Raw genomic sequence first — 18,555 nt, forward strand, 5'->3', positions numbered from 1 at the left:
TTTACGAGAGATAACCAGTTACCGACTTATCAACAAAGTTTCAACATTATTCCACAATGGCTAAAGGTCATTCGTCTTTTACTTTTGTTGTAGTTATAACTCAGATAAGTGGGTCTCCGTTGATGAACTTTGTAATGCAGACCAGTAAGAATTTGATAAGAAATTTACAGAACGAAACAAAAAACTGGCCGGAATCGCCGCCGCGTTTTTTATTTAGTTGGCGATGTTTAGCCGTTTAATTCTAAATTTAACCAAGCTACATGTCCCCAGATGTAGCGTTTTTAGATTACTGAATTTTTATATCATTTTAATGACGGCAAAATTAAGGTCTTTCCACTTGTTATCGCAATTTTATTATGATTTAAAAAATAACAAACTTGCGCTTGTGTGCAAGTGCGAGTAGTAAATGCGTATTATAAACTAGAGTTTGGGTGTAAAGATCTTTTAATGGTAATAGAAGCTAAATATAATACTGTAAGTAAATATTTCTGAACGGTAACGCGCGACTGCCAAAGCCGTGTTTTATGTAGGTGTAAATAAATAAAATTCAATTCAATTCAGATTAGGATGATAAAAAATTGATGTTTAATCTGATTATCCCGAAAGAAGTAATCTGGAATGAGGGAAATTTGTGTTTTGCAAACGCGGAGACTGTGCAGTATGGAGGATGCGCGTCCTATGACGATTTTCAGTTTTCACATTACTAATGTTAGTATCAGCATCAGCGGTGATCGGTACGGAAACTCAGTGCCACATACCGTCCGTTTTTCGGGTTAATCCGTTTATATCTCCAATTCTATTGATTTATTAACTCCTTGATGATGCCGGAGATGCCGAAAATTTTTCACTCTTTCGATATTGCCGCTCCCCCACAACACCCTCATGAATACTTAAATGGTGAATATAGTAGTTCCCTCAACCGGCAATTTCATCCCCCTATTTACCTTGCTGATCCACCTGATTAGAGTTTGTAAGCTTTGAGCCCCAGTTAACTTCCTTCATCTCGCATTTCTAAATATTTGAGAAACTTTTTCATTACTTTCCTTACCATTTCTAACATTTAACCGCCAATTTTACTACTATACATGCTTGATGACATTAGAATTTTTCATCAAAGCCGAAACATCATATCAACAAATACCCCTCAAATCATCGAGTGAGGGATTGCAAACAAACGAGTTTTATCAATTTTTAACGTTCAATGAATAGAGAAGCACACACCTAATATGCGTTACGGGCGTTACGAAGATAAACTATGTAAATCGAAACGTGTTTGAGCATCTCTAATCCCATCTCTAAAATGATAATCTGACAAGCTCTTGCTTAAATAAACAACACCAAAACAAAGCGAATTAAACACGATTACGATAATTTGATTAACGAAATTCACGTTCTCGCTTATTAATTCCTGAATCAAAAATAATTAGTTTCGTTTTGTAAAAAAGTAAAAGGGGAAAAAAGAAGACGAAAGGGAGCTTCTGGCCACGAGCCAACAATCTTTCGACATTTTGACGACGCTGCTATAGTTTTCGTGTATTTTGTCTGTGTCAAAATCAGAACAACGCAGCAAAACAAATCCACTTTATTAGCATAAATATTAACTTAAAATTTAAATCAGCAAAACGGAAAAAAATTAAAACGGATTGAGGACTGTAAATATGGTGGAGGCGCCGGGCGGGAAGGTTTACCTACAGAGTGCCCAACGAAAACGTTTGCAATGAATAAATGAAATTTATGTTTGAAGTGAGGCATCCAGAAATCAATGCTCAAACCACAAGCGTAGGCTTTTAAGTTGCAAACCCGCTGTGTATTTTGCAGCCGCTTTGAGAGGAGAGTAACACGCTTGAGGCAAAATGACATCTGGGACTTCTTCGCCAACACCAACGGATTCGCCGTCCTTATCACAACGACCTTTACTCACTGCAATAACTCCAATACCGAAGAAAACTGTTGAATTTGAAACCATGCCAGCGAAACGGTCCGATGCTGCAGCCAAGGATCCGGAAAGGTATGCGATTTTTCCGTATGAGTGAATTTAGTACACCTGTCGATGTTTTGATTTTGAATGGCGTTTGATTGGCGTCGCGACGCGGCGCATGCTTAAAGGTATTCGGAGGCAATCGTCTCAGTTTCGTTGCTTTGCACGCGCCTCATTGTCAGCATAAATTCCGATTTCCATCACCTGGTGAAAACACACATACGGCGACGGCAACGGTAACGGTGAGAGGCAATCGGTTGAAATGGTCACACTCGTGAGTGATCGATTTTGTGTATCGCGCGGTTAACGAAACGGTGAGCTCCAGTGTTGATGTTGATGCTGAGGCACACCTTTACTGATGCTGATTGGAGTAATCAAAAGCGGGTTCAAGTGCGGTGCACATGGCAGGAAACGTGACTTCACTATTTCTCACATCCGACGAAATGTTTACATGCTACTTCCTGGAGCACGACTGAATCTGGTACTTCTCTTCTGTTCGGTAAATTAAAACGCGCCTTTTTGTATTAAATTAATTGAACGGAAAAAAAAATTGACCAAAATACAATATTCACGTTAAACAGTGTTTAGCTCAATGTGTTTAAAAATAACAAAACTTCCCACGTAAATTAACTGAGTAATTTATGTGGTTATTGTGTTATAATTCTGTTTAATTGCATATATAAATATTTTGACGTACAAGAAATTGATTGATAACGTTTGAAAAGTTATTTAAGTCAAAACAGAATAAACTGCAAAGGGTAGATAATGTTACATCTCTATAAAAATAGAATAAAGCAAATAATTAAATCGTTGATTGTTTTTAAACATCGTTATTGACTTTGAAATAAACAAATTCGTGAATAAAGACCATTGTCTAGTAGAGAATAACAAACACGATAAACTAGTCTGAGCTCTTCACCGTAATGAAAAAACATCAGATACTTAGTTAATTAAATCAAGATTATAATATACCGCACCACCATCTAATCTGGAGTTTTTAGGTAGGCCAACAGGAAATCTCTGAGCGTCAGGCTTGACTACCACACCCTTCACTGCATCTATCAGTAATTCGGCAACAGAGCATTTTCCTATTGATTTTAATAAACGTAAATGTTTTTGTAAAATGCGTGGGCGTCATGTACAGAAGGGAATCTTGCCGAATGTTGTTTGGAGTTTGTAGAAACCACAGATTTACCGACTGACGTTCAGTATCTTAATTTGGCGCAATTCTGTAGCTTGGTGCTCTGAGAAATTGCCGTCTCATGACAATTTTCTGTTTTATTGTAACGAATTAATGGCATCATTCAAACTGATTATAAACTTTTTCCTGGCACAGGTTCTACTCAAATGCCAGCGTAATTGTACTAGACTAAATTGTTACGCTGCACTTTGACCTTTCCGGAAAAGTTCCTACATTTTCGCGACTCGGCGCTTTCACATTTTATGAATTTAAAATCCATAGGCAAACATAAAGAGATGTGGTTTAAAAACTAAAACTATTGCTAAGCCTTTTGTGTTGTAGATAACTGAAGTTGGGCTTCAGAAAATTGCGAAAAATGTTCGATATTCAGTGCAAATCTGGTTATTGTTTGCAAATTGTTGTAGTTTGACGTTGCGGCAAAAACGCGGCCGTCTCACACAACCCCGGATGAGTCTTCTTGGTAGACCGCTCAATTATAGAGCTTCACGCCGAGATGCTCGCTATCGTCGAATTCAAAGTCGGGTTTATAACTTCCTAGAGAGACCTCGGGGGGTCGCTATCTTCTACCACATGATAGTGTAAGTAACGGAAACTCTGCTAATTGAATTTATCCAGTCTCGGAAAACAATTTTGCACCAACTTATTGAATTTCCGAAAGAAAAATACGACGGGGAAATTTTCAAGAACTAATTCGAAAATCTTTTCAGCTTCTTGATGGTTTTTACATGTTTAACTTTGAGTGTGTTTTCAACGATTGAGACTTACGAAGACATGACTGTTCAAGTCCTAACTTACATGGAATCGTTCGTCGTTATTTGGTTTGCTATTGAATTCAGCCTAAGGTAATACATAATTTCCGTTCGATTTTGCGAAACAAACATTTGATTTTGTGACTTAGGCTTTGGTCTTCGGGATGTCGCTCCCGCTACCAAGGCTACATCGGCCGCCTTAAATTTCTTAGACGTCCGTTCTGTATTATTGGTAAGTTATTAGAATTTCGCGTTCGAATTTCCGACGCTCAATTCCAGATGTTATAACAATTGTGGCTTCCATTGTTGTTCTGGTTATGAGGTCTCGCGGTCAAGTTTTAGCGACTAGCGCCCTTCGTGGTTTACGATTTTTCCAAATTTTGCGGATGGTCCGAATGGACAGACGTGGAGGGACTTGGAAACTGTTGGGCTCAGTCGTGTACGCACATCGACAAGTACTAATAACTCGTTGCGAAAACTTTGAAAAAACATTTCTCTTCCAGGAACTTATAACTACGTTATACATAGGATTTTTGGGCTTGATTTTCGCTTCATTTTTGGTCTTCCTGGCGGAAAAAGACGTGAACAAAAATTTCTCCAATTTTGCACAAGCTTTGTGGTGGGGTGTTGTAAGTATTTTTTCTCGAAAAACAACGTCTACACTTTACTAAATTTAGATTACATTGTGCACTGTTGGCTATGGGGATATGGTTCCGGAAACATGGCAAGGCAAAATCATTGCTTCGTTTTGTGCTTTACTTGGTATATCGTTTTTTGCATTGCCGGCTGTAAGTTTTCCTTACATTTACCCGGTAAAAGCTAATCAAGTTTGAACATTGTAGGGAATTTTAGGATCCGGTTTTGCTTTAAAAGTTCAGCAACAACAAAGGCAAAAGCATATGATCAGGAGGAGACAACCAGCCGCAATGCTAATTCAGTCGCTTTGGCGATGTTACGCAGCCGATGAGCACTCCCTATCTGTGGCTACGTGGAAAATACATCAAGTTCCCTTACCCAGCCCGCCCTCGTAAGTACCTGACTGTTGCCGAATTTGTACATATTTTTGTTTAATAGAAAACTAACACAATAATGAAAATAAATTACTTTGTGTACCCACAATTGCTAGAATAATGAGAATTAACTAGAGTTAGAATTAAGTATTCCTACCTACTATACGCTTTATCTATACTGTCTACTTGTTCCTTTTTCTCACTCTGTTTTCAACTTGCACGTTTACCAGAATTAAGTTACAAGACATTGATAAGGTGACAGAGAAGATTACGTCTATTTCTTCCGTTGTGTAAGTGTGCTGTACATACGTACTTAATTAAAGCATGTTTCTGCATGACCTGTCCATTATTTCTGTTTTTTGCCCGTTAATTCATCGTTAGTGTTACGATGAGTTAGCGAGCAATTTTTTAAATGTTTCGGGTAAGTTCTCTTCGCTCTCGTCTCACACTTCACTCTCCGTAATTTTAATTATTTCGTTGGTTATTTTAGACGAGTTTCGAGCAGTTTTAAGCACAATGCATCTTTTGTAAGTCGATTACCGACAATTCGTCGCCACAAAAGCACTTCACTTCATTCCCCGTCGATGCATAAAGGACCACCAAGAAGTGGTAGGAGTTTCGTGGATTTAAACGCATCAGCAGAAAATTTAGGTAGATTATGACAGTAGCTTTTGCATATTTGACCGTAAAATACAAAACAGTTGATGTTACCAGGCGGAGTCAGCAACAACGGATCGCGGAATTTGAGCCATAGCGAGGATTCGGTTGCAGAGACGATGCTTTCGAAAAAAAATTCCGACGGTAAATATTTCTGATTGGTTTTCAGGTAATAACTTTTTTTTAGATGAGGACGACGAGCCGAGATATATACAGTTAACGAATCAGCACAAAGGGGCAATCCGGGCCATCCGTAAGGTAGGCAGCTTTTACCTATTGCACTCTTATATGATCGTTTTATCACTCATTTCCATAGCGAACCAGCAATATTGATTCGATGTTTCATTATTATTTAGATGAAGTATTTTGTAGCAAGGCGAAAGTTTAAAGAAGCTTTGAAACCATACGATGTCAAAGATGTGATAGAACAGTATTCGGCCGGCCATGTTGATTTACTTGGCAGAGTGAAAAACGTTCAAGCTAGGTACACTCTGGTGTATTTCGGAGGTTGATTGTGTAGTTTTCCTTGGAATTACATAAATTCAATGAGTTTTGATATACAAGCGAGACGAGTGGATTTACTAAAACGAAACAACAAGTCACAAGACCAGTTTTGGGGTATTGTTTTGCCGAGTGTATCGTTTTACTCGCCACTCTGTATATCACATCATCCAATCAACCTTTCTAAGTGTCTGCCTTATTTGTCGTCTTCGACTGACGATCTGATTTTAAAAACTGATTGTGTGTGTGGCCGTCACTAATCACTAACCACTGACAAGTTATTCGCATGCTGACTGTGGGTCCTTTAGTGTTTGACACGTACATTTCTCATATGTGTAAGGCGTATTTAGGCAGAGGAAAAACTAGTCTATATTTACATATAATTAAATATATACGAGTATGTATCTAAAAATCATGTATGTTCCTCGCTTTGTGTGTGTAGCTCAAGTATTTTGTGGCACGAAAGAAGTTTAGAGAGGCCTTGAAGCCATATGACGTTAAAGACGTTATAGAACAATATTCGTCTGGGCATGCAGATCTTTTGAATAGAGTGAAAAACTTACAGTTCAGGTAAGATGCCTGAACCAAATAGGTTCTATTTATTTTGGAAATGTTTTCGAAAATGGAATTATGAGACCAGCTCTCACATGCATGAGTGTTTATTTTGCACTTTGCTGATTCACAAAAGGTCCCAAACTAAAGCTTGAGCATGTATATATTGTCCGCAAGCACGAGCCACCACATACTAAACGTTTAACACGTGCCCTATTACAGATTAGATCAAATCCTAGGGAAACAAGGCTCCAAGGCGAAAGATGTTTATGCTTCCAAAATCAGTTTAGCATCGCGCGTAGTCAAAGTTGAAAGACAAGTAAGGAACCACCCAGTTCTGTCCCTTGCTATTTTTCCGATTTTGTAGGTAGATGACATAGAGTCTAAGATTGACCAGCTTTTAGAGCTTTACATGGAAGACCGTAAACGCTTCCTCTCTCTTCCTTACATCCAGCCAAGCGCCGAAAAAAACACCACTTCCTCTAGTACAACCGTCAATCTATGTTCTTCAAACATGACAAATCCGTCGAGTACAATCCTTAAACCTAAACCAATACTTGTAGAGAAACAATCATCCGAACCAAGTTCGCCAATCACAAAAAGTTTTAAAGAACATTCAACGGCCGCAGTAACAAAACGACCAATGCATCGCGGATTTTCCGACCTCGGCAATCGGATTAAAAAAAGAGTGACATTAAGGTTTTGGCTATTTTTGCACAAAAGCGCCCCTATATCGCCCATTTGCAGTTCAATTTCGTCGAATTATGTGTGCCCACCGGATGGCATGTCCTACGACGGCGAAGTCGTGATTGTGGTTCCCCCCATCAACAACACGCCATCGACAGTTGGTGCTTCGGCACAGGAGCCGGACTTAGGGAGCCCAAAGACAGCCACAGAAAGCTCTGGTAAATGTTGTTTCATGCAAATCTGGTTTAGAATGCCCCTCTATTGTTTACTAATATTTTTCAGCTTCTTATGATGGTTATTCATCATCTACCTCCTTGTAGTGATGATTGCGGACTAATAAGTTGTTTCTGTGAGTTTAACGCAAATATCGTTGGATATTCTACGTTTACCTTTCATATAATGTGGAATGTGCATGTAGTAAATCTCAAACCGCGATCCGATCTAATACAGTTTTAATAATAAACCACCTACTTAGCCCCTCTGTAAACCACTGAAATAAACACTAACTAACAGCAGCCGTCGACGAAGATTTCGACATGATATTTAATATTTATTCTCGATGTTGAAATCTGTTCTTGGCCCTATAGTAACCGTTGTAGAGTATATTCGTCTGTAATGGCAAATCCTGTAGCGCAACTGCACAAATTGCCAAGTGATTAACACCGGTTTTTCTCTACAGGGGTGAAAAAGTTAACGAGAAATCGAAATTGTGAAGAAGATGAAGACGACGCAGCGGAGAAGCCGTTACTATGCCGTTCGAAATCAACAGAAATACTCATCACGCCAACGACTTTAGAAACCACCAGAGAAGAATTTTATGATAATAAAACTAATCAACAATCAAAAAACAAATTTTTAAAAGACGATGTATGACATAATTTAAATTTGTTATTAGTTTATATATTATGACCGTTAAATATTCAAAATAATGTAAATGATTATAGATTTTTGGACCTAAAACTTGCGAATATTTTTAACATGTACTGAACTTAGGGCACAATAATGACGCTTATTAATATAAAAATATATTTGAAAAGTTTGTACTTCTTCACTTAGGATTAAAATTTGCTGTAGCATGTTTTAGCTGTGATTTGTTTCGACGTTTTATACTGAAACTTTACAGGGACATTGGCCAATGCTTGTAGATTAATTCAGTTACGTTTCACAAGTGAATTTTAACGGCAACTTGTACTTACAACGACCACACTATAATCCTAACGTTTTTATAATATCAAGTAGAAAAAAACGCCTAACAAACAATCAACGACTTTAAAAATGTGCTGCTGAAATTCACTTTTAATCAGTAGACTATACTATAAAATTTAGCTATTTAAAAATGTACGTAAAATAATGTGATTAATTTATAGATACGACAGTAATATTTTTTGACCCGACCCATTGCCTACTGTTGTTACAATAAGTATTTGTTTGCTTAAAAATGATGTGGAACATCTATACTGTACGGGATTTTTAATAAAACATTTTAGAGACTAAGTTTTATTAGTTTTATTGTTCCTACAAAATTAACCCTAGTAATGGAATTAAACGAATTAAATAGTAAATCATGTGGAACAGTTTATCGCGACACTGAGAAAATCTTCAAATCCAATTGTAATAACCCCCTTCATTTCACTGTCCCTTGATCGGAAAGCTTCAGTGAACCGCTGGATTTGCACGCAAAGTACGATAAATTGGTCTACTGACATTTGTTTGTGGTTTTGAAGGTCGCTTTTAGCAATTAAAAATTTTACGAAATCGGGGGAAAATTTAAATCCCATCTGTTGCAACGCTAAAAATAAAATAAGATCCAGCAATAATTCTATTAACACCGACATTCTTTAAATATTTCCGGGAATAAATGTAGATGAGTTGAAGATTACCTTGGGCAAGTTCTGGCTCCTCAATGTGTCCTGACTGGTCCCTATCATAATTTTTAAATACAGCCAACCATTGATTAATGTATGCGAAGAGTTGTTGGAATTCGTTAATATCAATTGTCCCTGTCTTATCCCTATCAAACATCCCAATCATAAGCTTGCAAGCGACGTCTGAAAAATTCTTCCCCTGGCCATTGATAAGAGCACTTTGTAGTTCTTGCCAATTTATTTGACCAGAACGATCCTTATCTACTGTATTAAACCACTGCTGAACATCCGGAGTTGCAGCTCCTTGACCGTACCCAGGGGCAGCCCCACCAGGATATCCTTGGTATCCACTCCCGGGATTCTATTTAACGAGTAACATGCATAATACAATTTATTACAGTTCTCTAATAGGTACTTACACCGTACATTATGCTTGTGGCATGTACAATTACAAAAAAATATTAGAAATTAACGCACATTTATATAAACAAATAATCACCAAGAACTGTCAACTGTTAACCTCTTATTCTATGGTAACAGTCAGTAACAACGCTTCTAGAGCCATCTGGAGCGGAAATATCCTATTACCACAGAATAGCGCTACGTTTGATTTTTGACTCCGGAGTTATTAAGCTTAGCGTCAGAAAGCTCCTTTAATTGTCTATTAAAAAAAGACCATTGCCTTGCAACTAGGAGTTTTTGAGAATATTGCTAACAGAAGTAAAAATTGGTAAAATATATAGATATTTATAACTTGAAAACTAGGTATTACGAATTTTCGTATTTTCTTGAAACTAATTAATTTTCCAGATTATTTTACATACAATAGTTTTGCTGGAAGTAATTAACAAAATATAAAAAATAAAAATTTTCGAAGAAAATCTATTTAAATTTATTCCAGCTTATAGAGTTTGACGCACTCTTTACGATGGAATAAAACTTTTTGTCTTAGCTCTTTTGTTTTGGCCACAAACGGCTTTATTTTTTTTGTTATTTTTTTATTACTATTTAGTTTAAAATCATGTATTACATCTAATTCTTCAATTTCGTAGTTATTTTATTTAACATCTTAAAATTTTTTGTTCCAGTATTTCAGCTTTTAGTTCCTTAATTTCTCCACATTATTTCATAATATTCATTTTTCCTAAATCTTTTAGCCTTTCGTGGTTTTTCTATCTTATCTTATTAATGTTCTTACTCATTACAGTTTCTTTGTTTTTAATTATCACTCTTTCAGTCACTTAGATCTACAGAATTTTAATTTCAATGTTTTTTAAGTTTTTTTTCCATTTTTGAATTATGCATACTCTAATTCTATATTAAGTTATTTTTTGATTATAAACAAATTTTCTATCTTATAAAATTTTTGTATTAACCTTGATTTTGGAATAAAAAATAATTTACGCAAAAGTGTCAAAATTGCAGTGTTCGCCAATTGTTAATTTTGATTTTAAAAATTTATTTATTTTAATTATTATGATTGTAATTATTAATTTTTTGTAGAATTTAATTAGTTGTGTAAAAATCCTCCTTTTCTAGGTTTCTTAGTTTTTGTGTAATCATTAATTAATTAAAAAAAACTGTGTTTCCGTCAAAGGAATCAAAATAATTCGAAAACTAAGCGGAATCGTCCATTTTATTTGCAATTCCGTTCCGAGATAGACCGACCCTATAAAACCGGTTGATTTGTCCCAGGAATGAGTAATTGACCAATAAAAATATAAAAATCACCTCCTACTTGTTTATCTGCTGCACAAAAAATTGCAAGACGATTGAAGCGTTTGTCATTGGATATGGGAGGGATACTGCACTCCCAACTGTAAAACAGACCAATCTAAGGCGATTGAAACTGAGCAAAAAACTGTCGCTTGATTATTTTGTAAATGTCGGCTAAACCATCTGGAATTTCACTGTTTTCTTAGAATCTACCAAGTTTTCTATTACACTTGGGTTCAAAAATTGTGGATCAACACAATTTGATAAAGATTGATTCCCGCAATTAGTTTGTGTTCGCACTCAAATATTTCGCAAGTTTTTCGGCAAAAACTCAATCGTTTCGCAAAATTTCTTCACAAAACTCAAGAATGCACCAAATTAGGTCAAAAATCTTTATACCTTTTTTATTTTCTAGGTTGAGATGAATTTTTACGGAAAATTTTTTTACTGTTTTACAACAGCAAATTAGATCAATATTTGTTCATCTTCTTTATCTATTTTTTTGTATACTTCGTGTTTGTGTTATTAATTAATTTGTTTTTGTAATGGAATTTTTTTCAATAAAAAATATGTTTTCAAATTACCAGATTTTAATACCTAATCTGTTTGTGAACAACCATTTTTGACACCTAAATAAAGCTTTTAAATTCCTAAAAATCTGGTCTCCATTTATAAAAATCCAATATTTTTATGTTCACTAATTAATGAAGGTGATCGGTGTATATGAGTTTGCGGGGTCAGACTTTGTAGATTTTGTTCCCGAATTGAATAATTTAGTGTAATTGGGATTTTACGATAGAAGAGAGGCTTTAAGCGCAAGCTCGCCTAGTATTAGATCAATACGAAAGCTTGTCACGTGTTAGGATCCCTCGCGTGAAAATTATGAGGGGACGGTCGGCATACCTATTGATAGGGGGTTAAACACGTATAGGGGATGCAATAGGCAACGTTACGTTTGTAATCGAAAATCAATACTGCATCGGCCACATGTAGTTTAAGAACAGATGAGGTCAAAGTCGGCACTTTGAAAGTTGACTGGAAGTAAATCGGTTGCGAGAGTATAACCAATGGAAATAGGCGTCGCAGTCGTCGGGTTCCGTTGAGTTGCCGGCGACCGATGTGCTTTTTGCGCTTTACAACAAAGAGACGCGTCGCAAGGATAATTCGGGTGATGTTTTGTGTTTCTAATAGTGTAAGTTCCTGAGCGTCGATTGCTATCAACAGGTATAATACCTAGTGAGTTGATAGCATGTGTATGTCGATCAGTTCCCTTCGATTTTAACGTTGGATCAGTAGAATAGGATTGATTATAGTTTAGTAGATGGTTGCCTCGTTACTTAAGGCAAAAGGTCGCCTCTTTTCTGCATAGTTATAGCATAGCAGTTGAGTTGTTGCTATGTAGAATGTCCATGATTGACTGGTCCGATTAACACCATGCCCCAAGGTTCTCCTTCACCAGCGGACGTGATCCGGCTGGAACCCATGGGAAGGTTCAAGCAAACGCAAAACGGCAATGTGCGACTTCAAGGTGGGTTTAGTTCAAGTCCAAAGCTCCACAACCGCCTCGCAGTCCAAGTCTCGACACAGACCCACAGCTTAATCCCGCTTAGACCGTGTTATAGATTAGTCGTAACTCTGTTAAAGAGCACCAAGTGATAAGTGCTGGTCCTTTTGGTGCCAGCTAGCCCTTGCACGTCTCACTATCAATTACCATACACTTATTTCGATTGCATGATTGATGAAAATGTAGTGGTTTTCAAATAAGTCACGTCGAATCAGCACGTGGTTGCATGCGCGAATTGCGCCCTTTTGAGTCCGTTTTGCGAAAAGATCAAAACATTGCCGCCCTTTCGCGACGGCACATGCGTCCAACTCCAGTAAAAACGACGCAGGTTTTCGTGTTCCGGAGGGTCCGGTGCGGTGCTAAAGTACAGCTTCGTCTAACGCGTTCATGTCCTTTAATTAAAACCAAACAATATCACGTAAAGTACAACAATAATCATCAAAAACGCCGTCTCAAAGATTCAGCAATTCCACAAGACAAAAATCAAAAAACTGATGATATCAACACTATACCTTCTGACCAAAACGAGGTGTTCAACAGTAAATATAATGTAGTTAATAATTGTCTTTCTTCCTCAAGTGCTTAGTTTTCGAGTCCAAATCTTAATCCATCCAAGTAAATCGTGTAATAGTTAAGAGTTACTGTGGAGGGTAGGAATCGAGAGTCCCTGGTTAAGGTTTCAGTAGTTACTGGAGACCACAGCATCGAGGCAGTTGTCTGGAGACGCGGAGAAAGAGTGATGAGCGAGCAGGATGTTGACGATGTTGCGTTTCTTACAGGTACAAATCATACCGCACAAATAAATCACTCCATCTGTCAATCATCACCACTCATTCATAATACCTGTGACACAGGCGGTGTTGCAGGAAATGAAAGTCCTGCTGGTGCTACTAAGAAAAGTTTATATGAAAATAATGGAGTCGCGGCTTGCTCTCATAATAGGGCTCTCTGTATCGCAACAGTCGTCTTCGCTCTACTCTTCACAATTGCTGTTATCATCGCTTTCACGGGCCCACAAAGTGGTAAGAACGAGATATTCGCAAAATTACTAATAAAAAGTAGACTGCACTTGTGCCGGCGAAAAACCTCCAAATTTCGTCGACGAACGCTGGAACGTGACCAAGGCTTTCCCTCCAAGAGCTACAAACGGCCAGATCTTCCCCTGGAACAACATCCGTCTTCCTACTTTCGTAAGACCCACGCGTTACAACATCACGATCCATCCAAATCTCACCACGCTCGAAGTCAAAGGTAACAAGAGCGCAGCTATTATTAATCTCAAATTTAAAAAAATCTCGTTAGGTCAAGTTTCCATTGAATTCCATGTAGAAAAGGAAACACGTTTTATAGTCCTACATAGTAAAAATTTAACAATCGGTGATAAGATGGTCCAAGACAGAAAAGGACATAATCTGAAAGTAGTTAAGATGTTGGAATATACAGGAGCGCAACAGCTCTATATCGAAATAAAAGACGCATTTCGAAAAAGACACAATTATACTATAAACTTTAGATTTACTTCTAAATTAGGTAGAGAATTCGAAGGTTTTTATATTTCTAGTTATATCAACAAAGACGGAGAAAGAAGGTAAGTTTGGTAACACCTAGATCATGAAAGTCATCAAGTTTTTAACAGATATTTGGCTACAACACATTTCGAACCAACTTATGCTCGAGCTGCCTTCCCATGTTTTGATGAGCCAAATTTTAAAGCGAAATTCAAAATGTCTATTTTTAGAGATAGATTTCATATAGCTCTATTTAATACGCCTGTTATAAACACTGAAGACGTTGGGTTCTACATGGGAACCGGACTTGTAAGTACCAAAACCACTTTGCTTCCCGTCTTTACCAAACTTTTAGCTCAGAGACGATTTCGAGGAATCGGTCGAAATGAGTACTTACCTGGTCGCCTTTATAATATGTGATTACACTCACCTCAGCCGACAAACGCAAAGAGGTGTTTCAGTATCTGTATATACACCTCCTCCATACATTTCTCAAGCATCTTTCGCTCTAAACACCACCACTCACATTCTCGACTATTTTGAAGACTTCTTCGGAGTTCCCTATCCACTACCAAAGCAAGGTACTAATGATTCGAATGAAAAAAAAAGTTTTGATTTTGATTTGATTGCTTTTTGTAGATTTAGCTGCGATTCCGGACTTTGCCACCGGCGCGATGGAAAACTGGGGCTTGATTACGTACAGAGAAACTGCCATTTTGTATGACCCGATAGAGACCTCGACAGTGGCGCATCAGTACGTGGCGATTGTGATTGCCCACGAACTTGCCCATCAGTGGTTCGGGAATCTCGTCACAATGAAATGGTGGAACGACTTGTGGCTAAATGAGGGATTCGCCAGTTATTTGGAATATTTAGGAGTTGACAATCTGTTCCCCGAATGGAAGATGATGGAGCAGTTTATTTTAGATAAGACTCAACCTGCTCTTGCCTTAGATGCTCTATCTAGCAGTCACCCCATTTCAGTAGCTGTACATGACCCCGCGGAAATCGAAGCTATTTTTGATACCATCTCTTATAGCAAAGTAAATGAGAGTAAGACAAATGAGTAGGTAATATAAGATGGTTTGCAGGGTGCCGCAATTTTATACATGTTGAGCAAATTTCTTCAACAAGAAACTTTACAAAATGGCCTTAATGATTATCTAAGTACTTACAAATATAGTAACGCCGATACTAAAGATCTTTGGAATATCTTCAGCAGAAACACGAATCAATCATTAGAAGTTAGGGTGAGTCCAGTGCTGATTGAGTAACAGATTTTAACGGAAATGTTTAGACAATTATGGATACATGGACCCAGCAGATGGGATTTCCGTTGATTACGATCAGCAGGGAAGATAACGAAGTTCTTGTGACTCAAGAACGGTTTCTCTTGACCGTTGAGAGTGCGAATAGTTCGATTAGAAACTCCCCGAAGTCGAAATTTGATTACAAATGGTACGTTCCTTTCACATACATCACAAATAATGACACACAAACGGTCTATAACGTGTGGATGAACATGACAGACGGTAAGTATCCATTGTTTTAAGACAAAGCATATTCAGAGGAGGAGTTTTAGTTCGGTTTGAACTGGATCCAGATATAACTTGGATAAAAGCAAATGTAAACCAGTCGGGATTTTACCGCGTCATGTATGATGAAGCAATGTGGAGATCGTTGGTTAACGTTTTGCGTACCAACCATACAGTATTTAATCCAGCTGACAGAGCTAATTTGATTGATGACGCATTTACCTTGTGCCGGTAAAATCATTAGGTTTAACCCAACAGCATGTGATCCTATTGTAATGTAATTACAGGGCTGGTTTGCTAAATGCGAGTATCCCTCTCGAATTATCCTTGTATTTGTCAAAAGAGCGCGATTATGTACCGTGGGCCACCGCAATCGAACATTTCCAATCCTGGAGCCGCCGATTATCTGAATCTTTGGCATACAAACTCTTTCTGAAATACATGAGACAACTACTAACCCCGGTTGCTAAATACATCGGCTGGGGAAACAAAGGCTCACATCTAGAGAAGTAAGTCTTGAATTATTTTTTTTGTTATTTTAACGAAACTTTAGATTGATGCGTACTGAAATCCTATCAACGGCCATTTTGTGCGAACTAAACGAAACTGTGACACGCGCTAAGCAGGAGTTTCAAAGATGGATGCACCACAACGAGTCCATAACTCCCGATCTGAAGGAGGTGGTTTATTCGGCGGGTATTAAGTATGGTGGTATGGCCGAATGGCAACACTGCTGGAATCTCTACAACTCGACCACGATTCCCAGCGAGAGGAAACTCCTCCTCAAGGCTTTAGGTGTAGCTTCCGATCCTTGGCTCCTGCAGAGATACCTCTTGGAGACTTTGGATCGCAACATGGTGAAGCCGCAAGACGTGAAGATTGTCCTTGCTGTAGTGGCGGCGAATCCGGAAGGGAGGTTGTTGGCATGGAGACATTTGAAAGCGTATTGGCCTACGATGCACTCCTTATTCGGAAATGCTACCTTTATGATGGGTGGTCTCATATCAGCAGTAACTGCTCATTTATCTACGCCGTATGATTATTACGAGGTAAGCCCCCGATTAGGGATTGAGTCGGATTAGATGAGTTGTTTTAAGGTTTCTACTTATTTCAACGGAATGAATGTGGGGTCGGCAACGAGAGCCTTGGAACAAAGTCTCGAAACTATTAAGCTCAATATAAACTGGGTGTCGCAGAATGAAGCAGATATATACACTTGGTTGCGTAATTACGTTAAGTAGAGGCTTGTAGGGGTTTAATTGTGATGTATTCATTATTTCGATATTATCGTCTTAGGTGATCTATTTTTTATGTCTATTTTTTATATGTATATATTAAGCGTGCTATTTTCTGTAAAAATGTTTCGTCAATGTTGATATTAATGTGAATTGAGATATTATTTTTATATATTAGATACCTCTAAAATATCGTCTTCTACATATGATTGACTATCATTTTATTCTCAGTGTACACTCCTCCACAACTCAATCTAGACTATGTATTAATTTTTTATAACAGCTGTATTTTTATTATACATTCGACACAACTGTATGAATGTTCCAAATAAAATGTTTTACCATCCTTCCGTGTTTTTTTAATCCTCGAGTGGCAATTAATACGCGTTAATGTCTCCGATTTTTTAAATGGAGTCATGCATTACTTCCTGTTTTCGATTAAATTTGGCCAATAAAACCGAGTCGGCGCTTTGGGCCCGCCCGACTTGCTACCAGTAAATAGAGATGGCGTATCAATTCAATCGCAATGGAACAAAGAAATTAGTATTCATAAGATTTCGAACGAAGTTATGATTTTAATTAGTAAAATAAATATTAGATTAAAAAATTTCAAAAAACCTCTCATCGCGTTTCGAAATTAAAGCGTTACATCTCAGCTTTTCCCAGTTTAAAAGATTTAATGGCTGTTTTATGGTGTTATTTCTGTATTAAAACTGCCGGGTTTATGGTCGTTCAGCTTTCTTTTTACATTCGAATAAAATTGTAACACGTTATTTTTTATTAAATTTGCAAACAACCCTTAAAAATAACGAATTAAGAAATCAAATCTCACGCAAAAAAGAACTCAAATATTAATTACGAAGTTTTATTTCTTTTTAAACTTATAATTAATACGTTAGGAATCTTCGACGGGGAAATTTTCAAGCGACACAATCAAAATTTAAATGGGTAAAAAGGTGAAAATTAACTTAATGACTTCCTAATTATATCAAGAGAGGAATTATAAAAGAAGTAACGACTATAACTTTACAATTTTAATTAGATCGGGCATTGTAACTAGATAAATAAACCGAGATTATAGAAGCTGCACACAATTAATTAAATCCTGTTTTAGTGAGGGTGGATGGAATTAAAAAAAGGTTATTACGTGTCGTTTTTCTTACAAGCTGTAAGAAAAGAATAATTAACTAAGTTTGTTGTTGTTTTTTAAAGTGTTAGATAAAGCGTTCGTTCGAAGTTTTCGCTTTTTAAAATATTAAATTTAGAGGGGTGTACGTTTCACGTAACTAATGGAGAAATGCGATACTCTTGGCATAATGGAATGTTAAGTTTTTGCGGTGGCATACCGAACAATAATATGTATAATCTACGCGATACCGGAGGAGAAAACTAAAAGTTAGGAAGTGGTGTTTTTGCGCGGTGTAAGGAAGTTGTATCATTTGTTTATCTCGAGTTTACAATACACACAGTTCTTGGTAGAACGGATATGGTTAATGAATGCGTATTAATCTTATTAATAACGTCAATAAATAACGTTTTATTTTGAGTAAGATAACAAGCAGAGGAGATGGATAAATATGTATATCTGGATTCGTTACTTAAACATAATTTTGTTATCTGCATGTCAACAGACGAGCAAGGGAAAGATGATGGAGTAATTTATGAATAAGCCACGGCGTTGCCCGAATAAGGGAGCTAAAGTAATATCCAAGCTCATCGCAATGACCACATTGTCCATTAGCAGCACGTTCGAGTGATTACATTAACAGGTGTAATATTCATCTTGCCAGCGACACC

The 18,555-nt window shown here is 37.3% G+C and overlaps 3 protein-coding genes across 18 annotated transcripts; 2 read left to right on the forward strand and 1 right to left on the reverse strand.

Moving 5' to 3' along the window:
• Positions 1–365: 365 nt before the first annotated feature.
• Positions 366–8,829, forward strand: LOC660459 (potassium voltage-gated channel subfamily KQT member 5). Of its 9 annotated transcripts, XM_015979689.2 has the most exons (19): positions 667–897; positions 1,819–2,008; positions 3,584–3,757; positions 3,887–4,021; positions 4,078–4,160; positions 4,208–4,383; positions 4,432–4,557; positions 4,606–4,716; positions 4,771–4,955; positions 5,169–5,228; positions 5,429–5,589; positions 5,653–5,739; positions 5,783–5,853; positions 5,952–6,079; positions 6,871–6,967; positions 7,016–7,347; positions 7,396–7,553; positions 7,618–7,684; positions 8,015–8,155. In XM_015979689.2, the coding sequence occupies exons 2-18, from the start codon at positions 1,854–1,856 to the stop codon at positions 7,653–7,655; spliced, it is 2,277 nt and encodes a 758-aa protein (XP_015835175.1). In that variant the 5' UTR covers positions 667–897; positions 1,819–1,853; the 3' UTR covers positions 7,656–7,684; positions 8,015–8,155. The 9 variants fall into 9 exon arrangements, 8 of the variants coding, with proteins under 8 accessions (XP_015835163.1, XP_015835175.1, XP_015835153.1 ...); XM_015979677.2 differs by lacking the exons at positions 667–897; positions 7,618–7,684 and adding an exon at positions 366–474 and having other exon boundaries at positions 8,015–8,829; XR_010335644.1 differs by having other exon boundaries at positions 666–897; positions 7,396–7,684; positions 8,015–8,096.
• Pef (Peflin) lies at positions 8,827–9,776 on the reverse strand. Its single transcript, XM_008202368.3, has 3 exons — positions 9,620–9,776; positions 9,216–9,561; positions 8,827–9,124 (listed from the first exon to the last, which is right to left on the reverse strand). Exons 1-3 carry the CDS (start codon positions 9,626–9,628, stop codon positions 8,898–8,900), a joined length of 582 nt encoding a protein of 193 aa, XP_008200590.1. The 5' UTR covers positions 9,629–9,776; the 3' UTR covers positions 8,827–8,897.
• A 2,002-nt stretch (positions 9,777–11,778) lies between these two features.
• Positions 11,779–17,104, forward strand: LOC103314971 (endoplasmic reticulum aminopeptidase 1). 8 transcript variants are annotated; one of them, XM_008202364.3, is made up of 14 exons: positions 11,779–12,140; positions 12,361–12,444; positions 13,260–13,502; positions 13,543–13,731; positions 13,783–14,068; positions 14,117–14,297; positions 14,344–14,569; positions 14,628–15,031; positions 15,080–15,238; positions 15,286–15,520; positions 15,571–15,754; positions 15,811–16,032; positions 16,077–16,572; positions 16,621–17,104. In XM_008202364.3, exons 2-14 carry the CDS (start codon positions 12,399–12,401, stop codon positions 16,762–16,764), a joined length of 3,015 nt encoding a protein of 1,004 aa, XP_008200586.1. In that variant the 5' UTR covers positions 11,779–12,140; positions 12,361–12,398; the 3' UTR covers positions 16,765–17,104. The 8 variants fall into 8 exon arrangements, with proteins under 8 accessions (XP_008200586.1, XP_008200585.1, XP_015836337.1 ...); XM_064359399.1 differs by having other exon boundaries at positions 11,780–12,140; positions 13,347–13,502; XM_008202363.3 differs by having other exon boundaries at positions 11,779–12,444.
• The last annotated feature ends 1,451 nt before the right edge of the window (positions 17,105–18,555 follow it).

The sequence above is a fragment of the Tribolium castaneum genome, chromosome 10 (assembly GCF_031307605.1).
Source record: "Tribolium castaneum strain GA2 chromosome 10, icTriCast1.1, whole genome shotgun sequence".
Lineage (NCBI taxonomy): Eukaryota > Metazoa > Arthropoda > Insecta > Coleoptera > Tenebrionidae > Tribolium > Tribolium castaneum.